The sequence below is a fragment of the Phyllostomus hastatus genome, unplaced genomic scaffold, assembly GCF_019186645.2.
Source record: "Phyllostomus hastatus isolate PE091 unplaced genomic scaffold, TTU_PhHast_1.1 phas_contig_402, whole genome shotgun sequence".
Classification (NCBI taxonomy): domain Eukaryota; kingdom Metazoa; phylum Chordata; class Mammalia; order Chiroptera; family Phyllostomidae; genus Phyllostomus; species Phyllostomus hastatus.
In genome coordinates, this window is record NW_025333873.1 from 14,212,361 (window position 1) to 14,226,600 (window position 14,240).

Sequence of the window (14,240 nt, forward strand, 5' to 3'; positions counted from 1 at the left end):
CGGGGGCTGTTGGTGGAGCGCCCCCGGTGTGCGCCGCGGCAGCCTGTCGACCCGCGCCAGGGCCTGGCTGGGCGGTTCGCAGGCTCTCTCGCGTAATGAAGGCCTTCAAGACCAGTCGTGATGAACCGGGGGAGGAATCCTTCCCTGTAATTGTGAAGAACACTTGAAAGAATTGTTAAATCCATCAGCAGTTCATTAGTCTTGCCTTTGAACTCCGCTCTTCAAACCCTCCCGAGCGGTAATAGCGCTGGGCCCTCCCGAGCCGAGAGCCAGGGAGGTGCGGCTGCCTTCTGCTTCGGCTCCGGCCGAGATTCCGGGGGGGCAGACAGTGAGGTTCGCTCCCAGATGTCGCTGCCACCGGCAGCATCACTCGAGTCTAATGGGTTGTTTACCGGCAGCTGATGTCGGACCCACGGTGGGGAGCCACCCGCCGCACGGTGTCAGGAAGCGGCATCTGGGCCTTCTCCAAGCTCAGAAGTGTGACGGTGTCCATTCTAGGTAAACGTTAACCCGCCTGTTCTTTCAGCAGGTAGGTGCTGAGCGTTGTGCCCCAGCATCCTGCGAAGGCACGGCACCCACCACCCACTGGTTTTGCGAGGGGTCGAGTTTTGTTAGAACCGATTTTATTACAGGTGTCGTTTTCCGCCGATCGGCGTCTGTCGCCCCAAGTCCAAGTCCGTGCACAGTACGGCTCTCGGATTCCGGCTCCCGGATCCGCAGCAGCGCAGTCAGGCGGGGTCCTGCGTGACCTCTGCAGGCCCAGGGTCTGAGTAGCCCTGGGGCTTACTCCATAGCATTAAGGGTTTGCGTAGCAGTTCGTCTCTCTAGGGGGAGGTATAATCATGCGTGGACACTGGGCTGCATCGGGTCAATTCTAACCAAAGGCGTTGCTCTGGGTTTTTACTGCGGTAGTCCACACGCAGTTTTAGGGACGGGACGTGTCTCCGAGGTTGGTTGGGACGTTGGCCCTCCCTTCCCTCCCCCTCCCCCTCCACCTTCACTTCCCCCGAGATCAACGCTTGCGCCTTTTCAGCTGGTTATTTGGGTGTAAAACTCCGTCTCTTAGTGGTGTCCTCTTGACCGGTACATGCCAGGCGCTGGCCCTGGGCAGCCTTCCCGCCCAGCACCGTCCTGCCGAGGCTCGAGGGCGGTCAGCGGCCAGCGTGTCCAAGGTTGTGACCTTGCCCGAGTCCCACTTCCGGGCGTCACTGCCCGCACAGCCCTCGTCTTCCCTGGACTCGGCGACCGGCTGTTTGTTTTCTCCGTGGTCACCACTGCTTAGCCCTCCTTTTTTGCCCGCTGTCTGAATCACATCTCAGGGTATTTCTGTGGCGCTCAGTTGTTAGAGTAGTTTTGTTCTGCTGAGAAGTCCCTTCTCACCTTCCTGCCCTGCAGGCTGGACCGGGCGTCCGGGAAGCCTGGTCCTGGGCCGTCCTCCTGGGGCTCGCTCCCCGCCCCCGCGTGGTGGCCTCGGGGTTCTGGGACCTCGGGGTCCCGAAGGAACAAACAGCGTTTCCCATCAGCCCTGCGATCAGGCGGGGGTGGGGGGGGGAGTACAGTGAGGAGAGGGTCGGCCCCGCCGGTGCTGAACAACACCACCACGTGGCCCCAGGCACGTGCCTTTTCCCTCAGGGAGTCCCTGAGGATCTTCTCCTCCTCCAGCGTGAGAGCGGAGGCGGGAAGGAGGAGTCCAAGGACGTCCCGGGGCTGGCTCTGCGCCACCGCTCACATCACTGGGCCCTTTCAGTCTAGACACTCAGTTCGTCAGCTGGGAGACGTTCTCGGAAAAAACTAGGTGGTTTCTCTCGGCCGTGACCCATGGCCGTGGTTCATGTGCGCGTGAAAAGTTCCAAGAGCCAAACGGGCGTCCTGGGGGTGGGCCCGGGCTCCTCGTCACCCCCCAGGGACCTGGCCGCCCTGCGGATTTGGGGAAGCTCCAGCAGCAGTTTCTTCTCGGCCTTTGTCTTGGCGGCTCAGATTCTCCTGCTGGGAGAGTGGCAGCCCGCCGCCAGCGTTCTGAGAGGGGAGGCCTGGCGTCTGCTGGGCCGCAGGGGTGTGGGCGGGGCGCACCCCTCCGCCCGAGGCTGCCCTCGCCCCAAGGGTGCCGCCGGCCCGGCCCGATACCTCCCCTCCAGAGGAGAGGCCTCGGTTGGACAGCCCAGGTGCTAGGCCTTCCTTTTTGTCCCAGAATCTCATTGCTCCGGTTCCCTTTGCTGTCCTCTCCATCCTTCAGGGCCTGTGGCTGCTTAAAGCCCCCCTTCTGCTGTTTCACTGGGGTGTCAGCAGAGCCTGGGAGGCGATGCTGTGTGCAGACCAGGCCGTTCGTTACTCAGAAGTCTGCATCGCCGTGCTCTCATAGGTGCCGCGGCACTGGAAGAGCGAATTTGTTTTAGGTGTCAGACCTTCCCCATGCGTGTTTCCATGTTGGCACGGTTAATGAGCTTCCTACTCAGATCTGCAGATACACTGCTTTGAGGTCGGCTGTGGTGTAAACAGTCCTTAGAGGCGTTCTCCAGATTTCAGGGGCCCGTGTTCAGCATATATACGTGAGTATCTGCAGGGCGGATCGCTAGCCAGACATTTGTAAACTCCTGTAGAACATCACTAGCTACACCGTAGCCAACTTAAAAAAAAAAGAGAGACAGCTGTGAAAACAAGCAATTAGACAAGGAAAAATCTCAGGGGGAAATATTTTTGCAGCTGCGTCAGAAGAGTTTTTATTTTATAAGTGTCCGTCCAATGTATACTTGTCTTTAAGCAAAGCAATTTATTTGTTTAAAAGTAAGAAAGATCTTTAGAGTACTAGCAACATATTCTTTTAAACATGTTTCTCTGTTATCTAGTAAATATTATTTAATAAATACAGTAAGATGAAAAGGAAATTTTTTCTTGGGTTCTGTTTATTTTTTTACCTGAAAATATGTAACAGGTTAATAGCTATTCATTTGAAAATATTTAGATCTTTGGCAGCATTGCCTGCCCTGTATTTACGGGTAGCTCCAGAATTTATATAATTGAGCCCCCTCCCCTCGGCCCGAGACCCAGGCCTTGCTCCCGGCCCCTGATGGTGTCCGTCCGAACCCAGGTGGCATTCACCAGTCAGCACCGCAGACTTCACCAGTCTTACGTGGAACACAGTTTCTTTTCTGCTTGTTAATTTTTTTAATTCACTGGATTTTTTTAAAAGATGTAATATTTTAGCCGGAGTTTCAGGTTCACAGAAAAACTGAGGGGAAGGCACAGACCCCCACGTAACCCCGCCCCCAGAGCAGGGGCTCTGCCCACGCCGTTCGGCGTTTTCCTGAGGCCCCTTGCGTGCACCGCGCCTCCTTTCTCTCGTCGCGGGGGGGGGGGGTGCCTGGGTCAGGAGCTAGGCCTCACGTCTCCGTTTCTCCCTCGAACCCGCACCCGGCCTGGAAACGAGGCCTGGTCGCTGTCTGATGCGTCGTCGCTGTGCGTGCGGTCCAGCATAGGGTCTGGGGTGAGGGTGTGCCGGATGTTGAAGTGCACACAGCTAGTGAACAGCCCACGTGCCGAAACACCTGGGGATTGGACAGCCGTGCATGTGTGCGTGTGTGCGTGCGTGTGTGCGTAGCTGCGCTCCACGAGCACCGGGCTCGGGGCTCAGCTGCTCGCGGCCTCGTCATCACTCTCGGGAGTGGGGAACGGCCCCGTCCGTCCGGAGAGCGGAGCCCACCACGCACCGCGCAGCTTTTCCAGCGGGCGTCCACCTTGTCAGCTCTGCCAGCCACGCTCACACCAAGTAGGTCGGTTTATCCGCTTTCCAAGCCTGGGCCAGATCAGGGACGGATAAGGGACCGGACTGTCACCGGTTCGCAGGAACTGGCGAGTGTGCGTGCGCCTCGTAAACCCTCTGTTCAGAGGGGTGCGCGCACAGGGGCGGTCTGAGCGCCCCAGATGGGCTGGACAGCGGAGTCCGACTGCGTCAGAGTGACAGGGCCTGTCAAGCCCTTGAGGAAGTTAAACGGCCTAGGGGACACCGACGAGGCCGTTCCGAGAGGGGACGGAATATTCCTGTGTCCCAATGACGCAACTGGAGCGGGCGAACGCCCACCACCAGCCCCCACCTGGTTCGTTCTTGACTTGGTGTCGTCGACGTGTGCTCCTCTCCCGGTTGTGGAACATGAGATTCAGAGACTCACCAGTCTTAACTCTGTATGTTAACTGTGCTTGAAGCTCTGTGGGTTGGGGGTCGTCCTGCAAACTGAAGGGTCGCTGGTTCGATAACCCACCGGTCAGGGCACGTGCCTGGGCTGTGGGCCAGGGGCCCGGCGGGGGGCTGGGGGCGTGTGGGAGGCGGCTGATAGGTGTTCCTCTCCCTCCCTTCCCCTCTCTCTAAAGACAGATAAAATCTTTTCTAAAAAGCCATGTTTGGAAAACATATTCCCTTGAAAAGTGGTTTTGCATTCAAAATGTTAACAGAAGAAAATTCTCTCTAATGTATTGAGCATGAAGTCAGTCGGCAGTCTTGTCCTTGGCTCCTTGCGTGTGATGGCGAAGTAACGCGTGTCGTCTCCGGAACAGAGGACGGGCGTTTGTGTGGGGGCCGGAGACAGAGCCGGGGGCGGGGGCGCGGTCGGAAGCTTCTGAAAACCAGTCTGAAGGGAACTCACCGTGACCTGCCAAGCTGTGCCGTGTGCAGCTTACCAACCTGTGATTGCGTGAAACACTCGAACGCCGTCCTTCTGGTCAGATTGTACTCAGACACTGACTTGAAGTCTTTACATTCTTCTCCCAGAGCCTTCCCAATATCCTTACCGACGACCGATTTAAAGTTATGTTTGAGAACCCCGACTTCCAAGTAGACGAAGAGAGCGAAGAATTTAGGCTTCTGAATCCACTTGTTTCAAAGATCAGTGAAAAAAGGAAGAAGAAACTGAGACTCTTAGAGCAGCAGGAACAGCGAGACAAGGTGAGGTACTGTCGTGCGGAAGTTGCCGCGTTTCTGTGGTGTAAACCTCTCGGTAAGTCGGCAGAGTCTCTCGGTGCCCTTGGGAGGTGGCTGGTGTGACCTTCAGCCTGGGCCGCGTCTCGTGCACGCTCACGTACTCTGCTGGGCCGAGGATGTTGTGCCGGGCGGGGGGTTGTTTGGGGGTTGTTTGGGGAGAGGAGCGGGCCTCTCACTATTTTTGTCCCCAGGAAGAGGAGGAGGAGCCGGAAGGAAGGCCGAGCGACGCGGAGAGCTCGGGGAGCTCGGACGACGAGAAGGCCTGGGTCGAGGAGGTCAGGAAGCAGCGCCGGCTGCTGCAGCAGGAGGAGCGGGCGAAGCGGCGGCAGCAGCTCCGGGAGGACCAGCAGACCGTCCTCAAGCCCCAGTTTTACGAGATCAAGGCAGGCGAGGAATTCAGAAGCTTCAAAGACTCCGCCACGAAGCAGAAGCTGATGAAGTGAGTAGCACGGCCCTCTCGGCCCGCGCACGGCCGGGGCCTGGCACCTCCTCGCCGCACCTGGCCCCGGGACTTCCGGCCTTCCGGTCTCTGGAGGGAGCGGGCCAAGGGAGCGCCCCGGCTTTGTTGTGGTGCTCCGTAACAACCTCTGCAGCTGCGGCTCGCGTGCAGGGGGCGCGGGGCAGCCTGGGGGTGTTGGCGAGTGCCCACCGACCACCGCTGCCCTGCCGGGGCCGCCCTCCTGCCGTCCGAGTCTGCCCCCGCCGGTCCCCTCGCCCGCCGCGGTCTGTCTGTCTGTCTGTCTGTCTTCCTGTCCGCCCCGCGGATCGGTCATCTTGTGCACAGTGGCCACGGAGCTGACACTCTTTGCCTCTTAACAAGTGATTTTTAAAAATTAGAATGTCCGTTGTCTTTACCCCCATCTCGGTTTACCTGATTGTTGAAAAGGTCACTTGGAAAAAATTGCCAGAAATTTTAAGCCTTTTGTGGGAAAATTGAGAGATCGGAAAGAGTGGTTGGTATTCCGGGACAGTCAGGTGCACAGAGACATAGACAGACGGGGTTCCTGGTCCCGCGGGAACTTCATTTTAAACCTTGGAGGAACCGCCAGACGGCTCTGCAGAGAGGCCGCTCCCCGCTGCATCCGCACCCGCAGCGCACGCCGCTCCCGGTCCCTCGCTCGGGGAGCTCCCGCACCCGGGAGCTTGGCTCTCGCGCCCTGGTTCCGCAGAGGATGCTGCTGGGTCAGGCCGTCCGCTGCTCCCGTCGGGCTCCCTTTGCTGCACTCCCCACACCGCACCAGTGCCCCGGCAGGCGCAGACATGGGGGACCCTGTGGAAGCAGGAGTCTCGGGGCCTGGGCCACACACCTGTTACTAGAAAATAACGACAAGACCGTGTCGGCGTCGGAAGTCCCCGTTTCCCAGAGATGTTAGTGAGAAATCTGTTGCAGACAATTTAGGGAGGAACGGGGCCCAGGGCCCAGCTGGAGGTGACGGGAGCCTGACCCGTGGGCTGGAGAGGGACAGAGGGACAGACACACGGAGACCCTGGTCCGTCCCCCCACAACCCCACGCCTGAGACTCAGGGAGGGAGACGGCGGTCACCCAAGGTCACCCAACGTGGTTTCGGTCCCAGCTGAGCTGGGTGGCGATCGTGAAAGGGGGCGGGGCTGCCGCCCAGGGAGGGACTCGGAGAAGAGCGGGTGACGGCCGAGGTGCTGGCTCTTAGTGGGGCTTCGCGTGGGGGCACCACTTGGGGCCCGCTGGGGTTTTCGTCTGTGTGTGTGTGTGAAGAGTTTCTTTGGAGTGTATATCCTAGTGATGGAGTTTCCTGGACCTAAAGGGTGTGTGATGGGCAAGGCCGGGTGGGCACTTCGTGCTCCTCCTCCTGGACTGAGCCCGTTTCCCCGCACGGGCCACAGCGGTGGGCTCCGGGGACTCGGCAGGCTGGCAGAGCTGTGGGGGCGTTGGTGCCCCGGTGGCGTGAACCCCGGCCCCGGAGACGGGCCTGTGCAGCACATGCAGGCGCCTGCCCGAGTTGTGCCTCGGGGAGAACGGGCACTCGAGGTTTCCACAAGCTGGGGTGTAGCACTGTCCTGTGGGCTCCGTGTCCGCACCCCCGGGCGCTGTTCTGAAGGCCACCCTCCACCGCCCCGTCCGTTTTCCCGCAGAGTGGTTTAAAGCTCTCGGGTGAGCACGGATCACACGGTGTGGTCACAGAAGCGCTGGTGAGTATAGGCTGCACAGCTCCACACAGGCGAGCCACCCAGCCGCCCCGCCCCCAGTCGGCGGGCGGTTTGAGTTCCCCGTGGAGCCCGGGCCCACCCCCCACCCCCCTCCGACCGGCCCCACGGCCATTCGGGCCCCTCCCTCGTGCTCACGCCCCGGCCCCGGGTCGTTCTCCTCCTCGCCTTCCAGCCTCCCGCAGCCGCCTCTCTCTTCTCAGCGGCCTGCACCAGTCTGGGGGCAGTTTCTGTTTGTGACAGTGAGATTTTTCCCCAGAATTCCTTACTCTCGGCTACAAAGCAGCCCAGTGCTGGGGGGGGGGGGGCGGTGGCAGGCCCAGCACACCAGCGCGGGGCCCTCCTCACCAGGCCTGGCAGGGCGGGCCTCAGCGCTCTCTTCCGTCCGGCAGACGGTTCGGGGGCGTCTGTCTCCCCCTCTTTGGTCCTCTCCGGCCGAGTTCACACTCGGTGGCAGGCCTCGCCGCTGCGAACTGACTTTCAGAGGGAGGGACGGCGCTCGCTCTCCGCAGCAGCCGCCCTCCCCACCCCCAGCCTCGTCTGATCTCCTGCCACGGCTCCGTCTCTCACGGCCTGGCCTGTCTCTCCACGCGGCCCAGACGGGCAGGCCCCCACAGGCGCAGCAGCCCTGGGTGCCGAGAGGCAGCCGGGACTCGTCCGCCCCGGCATGGAGGAGGTGGGTCATTCTTGAAAGAGTAGTAATTCCCTACAATTTACTTGAAAAGTCTGTTTCTTCCCAAATTAGTGTTTTCTGATTACCCCTCGTCTCAGTGGCCCTGCAGTTGTTACTCACGGTCCCTGTTAGCTGCAGACCACCAGGCAGCGCTGACGGCCCCCGAAGGCGCAGACAGAGCGCGAGCGGGGCGAGGGACCTGCCCAGGCCGTCGCGGTCCGCAGGCAGGCCAGAGTCCGTCCACCGTGCACCGTGGACGTCTTGTTTAAAAAAAAAAAAAGAGCTAAAGTAAATCTTAATTCCACGGGGCACGTCACGTGGAAGCTTGTCATTTAGAACCCGTGATGGGTTCTGAACGGGACTTTATAAATCAGGTGTGGTCTGACACTTGCCCGGAAACCCCAAGTTCTGAACTTGGAACCCGGCTTTAAACTTGAACCCCGTGTCGCCCGGGGCAAGCCATTCACTGTCCTTCCTCCCCTTTTGCCGTCTATAAAGGATAAACGCTTCTGTCTCAGGGATGTTGACAGGATTAATTAGTGTGTAAAGGACTTTAAAGATGAAAAGTACTTTAAAACTGCTTCTTAATAACATCATTGCCTAGGAGAGAGCGCCACTTCCATGCCAGCCACTTCCTGCCCCAAGTTACGTGAAGAAGGTGCTTCGGACGGCACTGCCCTCGTGCGCGGGGCCGACTCTCACGCCGCGCCCACCAGACGGGGCCTCGGCCGCCTCGTGGGCCGTCCCGGAGCTGAGCGTGGTGGTCACCGCGACGGAGGGGGGGGGGGCGCTCACGCAAAGCACCCTCCTTCACTCGGCCGGGTTTCAGGGCTGACGTGCAAGGGGGACCCTGAGCTCCAAGTCGGGGCGAGGAGGGCAGTCGTGTGGTTTCTTCGTTTTTGAGGAGGGAGCGGAGCAGGGGCAGAACCAGCCGCCTCTGTTTTCTCCCAGCCCCTCTCGGGAGGCGAGGGTGCGGCCTCAGCCTTTTCCGGAGGGTTAGCGCTGCGGTTCAGAAGTACCGAGTGAGGGTGTCTCTCTTCAGGCTCAACTCCTCTCGTTCCCCCCGAACCCAGGGGACAAGAAGGGCCGGTGTTCCGAGCGGGGGGTGCAGTGAGGTGATACATATTACCGGTACCGGCCCAGGTTTGGTGTCCGGACTGTGCGGGACGGGGGGGGTGGGGGGGGCGGGACGCGGGACCACGGCAGAGGACGGGCGCCGCAGGGCTCGGTGCACCAGGGCGGGGACACGGTCTCACAGAGCGACCCCGCGGAAGTTCGGGGGGCAGCAAGGAGACGTGCCGTGAAATTCGGGTTGGGGGCCAAGTGTGTCCGAGTCCCTCAGGGGAGGCGCCGAGAGGCCCCTGGGGGGCAGTGCAGGGATGGGCCGAGCCAGAGGGGCTGGACCCTCACTCGGGTGGTCACTCCTGCTCCCCCTCCGCGTGAGCAGGCGGGGGCACCGTCCAGCTCCTGCTGTCGGTCCTGTGGGTGCGAGCGAGGCCCCGGCTCAGACGGGGGAGGGAGAGCCAGGGCCCTCCCAGCGGTCCTCTCCGCTTCACCCGGGACCTCGCCGTGGCCGCCCGTCCTGCAGGGTGACGGAGCTGCTGAAACACTGCAGGCGTGAAGTGCCGCAGCGGCGGGGGGGGCCGCCGACACCGCCCCAAATCGCAGGCTCGGAGACTCGAGTGAGCGGGGTGAGCAGCGGCCGTGGGGGGGCCTGGGCCACCGTCGTCGGTGCCGCGTGTCCTCGGGCCGTGAGCGGGGACCGCGCCTGTTCTCCGCGCCGTGCGCAGTGCGAGCCGTGTCTGTCTGCACCCCGCGTGTAAGGGTTTTTCTCCGAGGGACCGGTCCTGATTAGAGCCTGCTCCGGCCGTAAATCAGAGCCTGCTGCTAATGAGCGTGTCGTTCCCTTGCAGTAAAGCCCTGGAGGATCGGCTGAAACTCGAAGCAGAAAAGGGGGCGCTGAGCGTGGCGGACACCACGGTGGGCAGCAAGCAGCTGACGTTCACGCTGAAGAGGGTGAGCCTGCGCTCGTGCGTCCCCGCTCCCTGGCCCCTGGCGCGGCCCCCGCGGCCCCGAGCCTCCTGTGTCTGACTCTGAGCCCAGGGCCGCCTCCCCCCGCCCATCCCTCCCCGCCCTCCGCCCCAGCTCTCCCCGTGGGGGGAGCAGCGTCCTGCGGAGCCTCACCCCGCAGCCGGAGCCCCAGGGCTGGGGGGCGAGGGGCCTGTGTCCCGGTGTCCACAGTGACCGGAGAGTCGGCGCTGTTGGTTCCTGGGTCTCAGGGCCGCCTGAGGGGCCTGGCGCCTGGCGCGGCAGAAGCCCCGCCCACGGAGGCCGGGAGAGGGCACGGGAAGGGGAGGTGGGCTGTGCAGGCCGGGCCTCCGTGCGTTCCTGACGGACGTCCCGCTGCCCCCGGAGCCGGGTTTCGGGGCGAGCTACTCGTCAGTGCGGGCAGGGCTGCTCTAGACCCGCCCCCGAGGACAATTTCTTCAGCTTCCACAAGGCCCAGTGCACACTGCAGGAGGGGCGGGGCGGGCTGCCTGCGTGTCTGCTGGCCACTCAGGAGCAGAACCCTGCGGTCTTATTCTCCAAAAAAAGTTTTTCACTCAGTAGATCTCCTTTGATATATATTGTTACCAATTGGGGGAAAATGACAAAGATTTTACCCCTGACTTTTTTTAAAATCGAGATGCAATTCACCCTTTTGAAGTGCAAGTCAAGGTTCTTAGTGTAGTCACCGAGTTACGTGGTCGTTGCCGTTACCTGATTCGAGACCATCCTGGTCGCCCCAGAAGCAAACCCCGAGGCCGCCAGCAGCCACCCCAGGCCCCGTGTTCCCAGCCCCAGGCAGCCAGCCGCCTCCCTCTGTCCCGGTGGGTTGGCCTGTTGGGACAGTGGCCACAGGCGGTACCACACGGTGTTTTCCGTCGTGACCGGGTCCTTCACTCAGCGTGTTCCCACAGCGCGGGCTGTAGCTCCGTTCCTTCCCGCAGCCAGCCCTTCGCTGTGTGGGCAGCACCGCCTCTGGCTCGCTCCCCGTCCGCCTGTCGGTGGGCATTTGGGCTCTCGGTGTTTCATGGTGGCAGCTCCTGGGCTTGGGGGAGCAGTTTCGTTTTTTTAAAACAGCCAGCAGTTCCTCGGAACCAGTTCTGGTGAATGAGTGCTTTAATCACGGGGGTGGGGGGGGTTTATAATACACTTCTGGTGCACGTGAGGTGGTCCTTTGTTTTGTTTTTAAGACAATGTGAAGGAACCGGTGGTTCTGGCTCATAAACAAAAAACTGTTCTAGAAGCAGTCGATGCCATTTTGTGAGCAGCAGTGTCTTCTGAGGTTGACCATAGTCCTTGTCAAGTGTCCCAGCAGTGCTGTGCGTTGGCTGGGAAGCCACTGGCATGCTTTGTGGTTCGGACCGCTCTGTCGGGAGCTTGTCTTGCCCGGGGGTTGGCACTCCTCGTGCGGCCGTGGCGGTGGGCCCTCGCCCTGCGGCTCCTGCCAGGGCGGCGTCCAGGCGCCAGGCCGTGTACCCTGGGGCCTGCGGGCCACGCCTGCCCAGCGGCGGGGCTGGGGCTGGCGGTCGCTGTTGGCACTCTGACGGTCACCAGAGGGCTGCTGGAATTCTCTCCCTCTCCCTCTCCCTCCATGTTCTCTTCCAGTCCGAACAGCAGAAGCAGCAGCAGGAGGCCGAGAAACGGCACCGCCAGGAGAGGAGAGCCCTGCGTCGCTCAGCTGGCCACCTCAAGTCCAGGCGCACGAGAGGGCGGCCCTTCCACTGAGTCCGGAGCGGGCTGGCTGCGCGGCTGCGGAGGTGGGTCGGCACCAGCGCGCGCCGGTCACAGCATCCTGTCCGTCCCTGGCACGCGTCCCGAGGCTGAGATTTGCAGCTGCCCCGCACCTTCTGCAGAGCTTCGCCCCAGGGCGCAGGAGCTGCTGCTCCCCACGAACGTCGTCCGCACACCCCCCTCCCGCCCAGTCCGAACCCAGTAGACCAGGCGGCCGTCCCCCCACGCTGCGCAGTGTGCACCGCCTGCGTCCGGGTGGCCCCCTGGGCTGGAGACGGGCAGCGGCAGGGGACGCTCTCTCACGGATCCGGGGCTTTCTCTGCCGGTGCCGCTGCCACCCCCGGCGACCGCCACCCCAGCTCAGCCGCCCTTGGCCGTGGTCACCTGTGTCTGCGTGTGCTTGTGGGGTAGCTGCTGGTCTGCGTGTCCGTTTGGGATTTTTTTAAAAATATGTTTATACCAAGAATGTAAATTAATGGCAAGAACAATGTAAAGCATGAAATAGAAGTTATTACTGGGAGTAACTGAAGTTATTTTTTATACTTGTCCAAGCTTAAATAGAGATTTTTTTCACGTTTCTGAAATGCGTACAGATAGACAAGCTGGAGACAACATTTGTAGAAATAAATTCTTTTATTCGAACAACTTCTTTGAGAAAGACCCATTCCTTGAGTTAATTTGAGAATTAACTATGGTTTCCTGAGTTTCTGGAGCTTCCGTGTGCTGCTGGGGGAGTTTCTTCCTGTGCAGCTGGAACAGCGGCTCTGGGCACTACATTCTAGCTGGGAACGCCGGGGGCGGGAGGGCGCAGGCGGTGACCGGCGCGGCTAGGCTGGGGAGCCTGCGGCCGCCTCAGGACCTACAACTCCTGGTTGCACGGGATGACGCTCCAACCACCCGAGCCGCCCGGCCTGGGCTTGACGACATGCTCGGAGGCGCCATTCAGGGCGAGTTTTCTTACGCCCTCAGTTTGAGTTACTCAAGTGCCCAAGGCTGCTGTGTGGCTCTCCGTCCCTTGCAAACAGCCCCCATCATTTATTCCCCTGCTGCCGTGACAAGACGGGTGGCTCTGGGGTGGGAGCGGGTGGCCTGGCCCCCGGCCCGAGCAGGGGAGCCCCTGACTGGCCGTGGGGGGAAGAGAGGAGCTGGTCGTGGCTGCAGGCTGGCCGGCCGTGGCAGAGCGGGGTGGGCAGCAGAGGTAACGAGGGGCTCCGGCTGACCAGCGGGGGCTGCTTGAGAATCTCACTGTCTCACAAACGCCCCGCGGCCCCACCCTGGAGGAAGAGCCGAACCTGCACAGCTGCAGGGCACAGCTGCAGGGCACAGCATGGCCGGCCGGCCACTCTCCCCTGCGCCCACTGTCCTCCCCACACCCACCTGGCTGTTTCCGGAACACTCCGGCGTTCCCTCAGGCCTTGGCTCCCTTTGGCCTGCCCTCCCTCACGGCCACGACCACCCCCTTGAAAACGGTCACTCCCCTGGTTTCAGCACGCCCGGGGCCTTTCCTGCAGCGGATGCCCAGCAGACAGCGTGTACTCAGGGAGACGTTTTATTGCGGAAAGTCTCAAACATACACCCGAGTGGAGAACAGTTTAATGAGCTCCCATGTACTCATCAGCAGCTCCAATAATTAACAACAAAAGCTCATTTTGTTTCATCTTGACTCCTCCCCATTGGCCCTATTATTTGGAAACATTTTGATCCCAGACGTATCATTTTATCCATAAATATCTGCAGCGCCCTGCCACCCCCACCCGCACCGGGACGGAAGCCCGCAAGGAAGGGGTCGGGCTCTTCGGTCTGTCGTCCGCTGCTGTGTTTCCAGCGTCCGGCACGATGGCCAGCGGGCGGCAGCTGCTCTGTGAGTGTTCATTCAACAGCACGGCGAGGACTGAAGGAGGGACTTCGGGGTCGGTGCCAGCTGGGCGGGTCCCGCTGAACCAGAGTGGTCTCGGGCGGGGGGCCGGAAGGCCCGGTCAGAGCTGGGGTGAGGACGGGGAAAGGGGGTCAGAAGGAGCGGCTGCAGACACTGAGAAGGAGTGTGGACGCAGAGGAGCAGAAAACAGCACACGAGAGGCCGAGAGAGGGTTTTGTCCGAAGTGGGAGAAGCCCCCACTGGGCTGCACGCTGCTGGGAGTGACCCCCAGGAGGTGAGAAAGGGAGGACACGGTCACTGGCGCGACTCTGCACTCCCTAAGTGGGTGTGGCAGTCGCCCGCTGCCAGGTAGCACGTCACCCCAAACTCAGTGGCTTAAAACGACGGTTCTCCAGCCCTTCCCGTGGGTCAGCGTTTCTGGAGCCGCTTCGCTGGGCGGCTCTGACTCGGGGTCTCACCCGAGGGTCCGGCCGAGACGGCAGCCGAAGCTGCAGTCCCCGGAAGGCTTGACCGCCTTCCAGGCTCGGGGCCTTCCAAGACCTGGGGCCTTGCCGCAGGCCTCTCCAGGGGCGGCTGAGTGTCCTCGAGACATGGGAGCCACCTTCCCCCCAGCAAGGGACCCAGGAGAGCGAGAGGCCAGGGTGGGAGCCACAGTGCTGTCGGCACCTGGCGCCAGAGGCTGTGCATCGTCCTGGTCCCCTACCCTCCGCTTTGTTAGCGGTGACACAGTCCAGCCCCCACACACTGGTGGAGGGCTTAGATG

General features: G+C 61.5%; 1 protein-coding gene across 1 annotated transcript in view; it reads left to right on the top strand.

The window, feature by feature from the left end:
- Positions 1 to 12,243, top strand: part of NOL10 (nucleolar protein 10) — a 51,915-nt gene extending 39,672 nt beyond the window's left edge. Inside the window, exons 18-21 of the mRNA XM_045844432.1 lie at positions 4,760 to 4,933; positions 5,161 to 5,408; positions 9,738 to 9,840; positions 11,476 to 12,243. Of these exons, the coding sequence (XP_045700388.1) occupies positions 4,760 to 4,933; positions 5,161 to 5,408; positions 9,738 to 9,840; positions 11,476 to 11,595 (645 nt within the window). The 3' untranslated portion in view covers positions 11,596 to 12,243. The remainder of the gene's footprint in view (positions 1 to 4,759; positions 4,934 to 5,160; positions 5,409 to 9,737; positions 9,841 to 11,475) is intronic.
- The last annotated feature ends 1,997 nt before the right edge of the window (positions 12,244 to 14,240 follow it).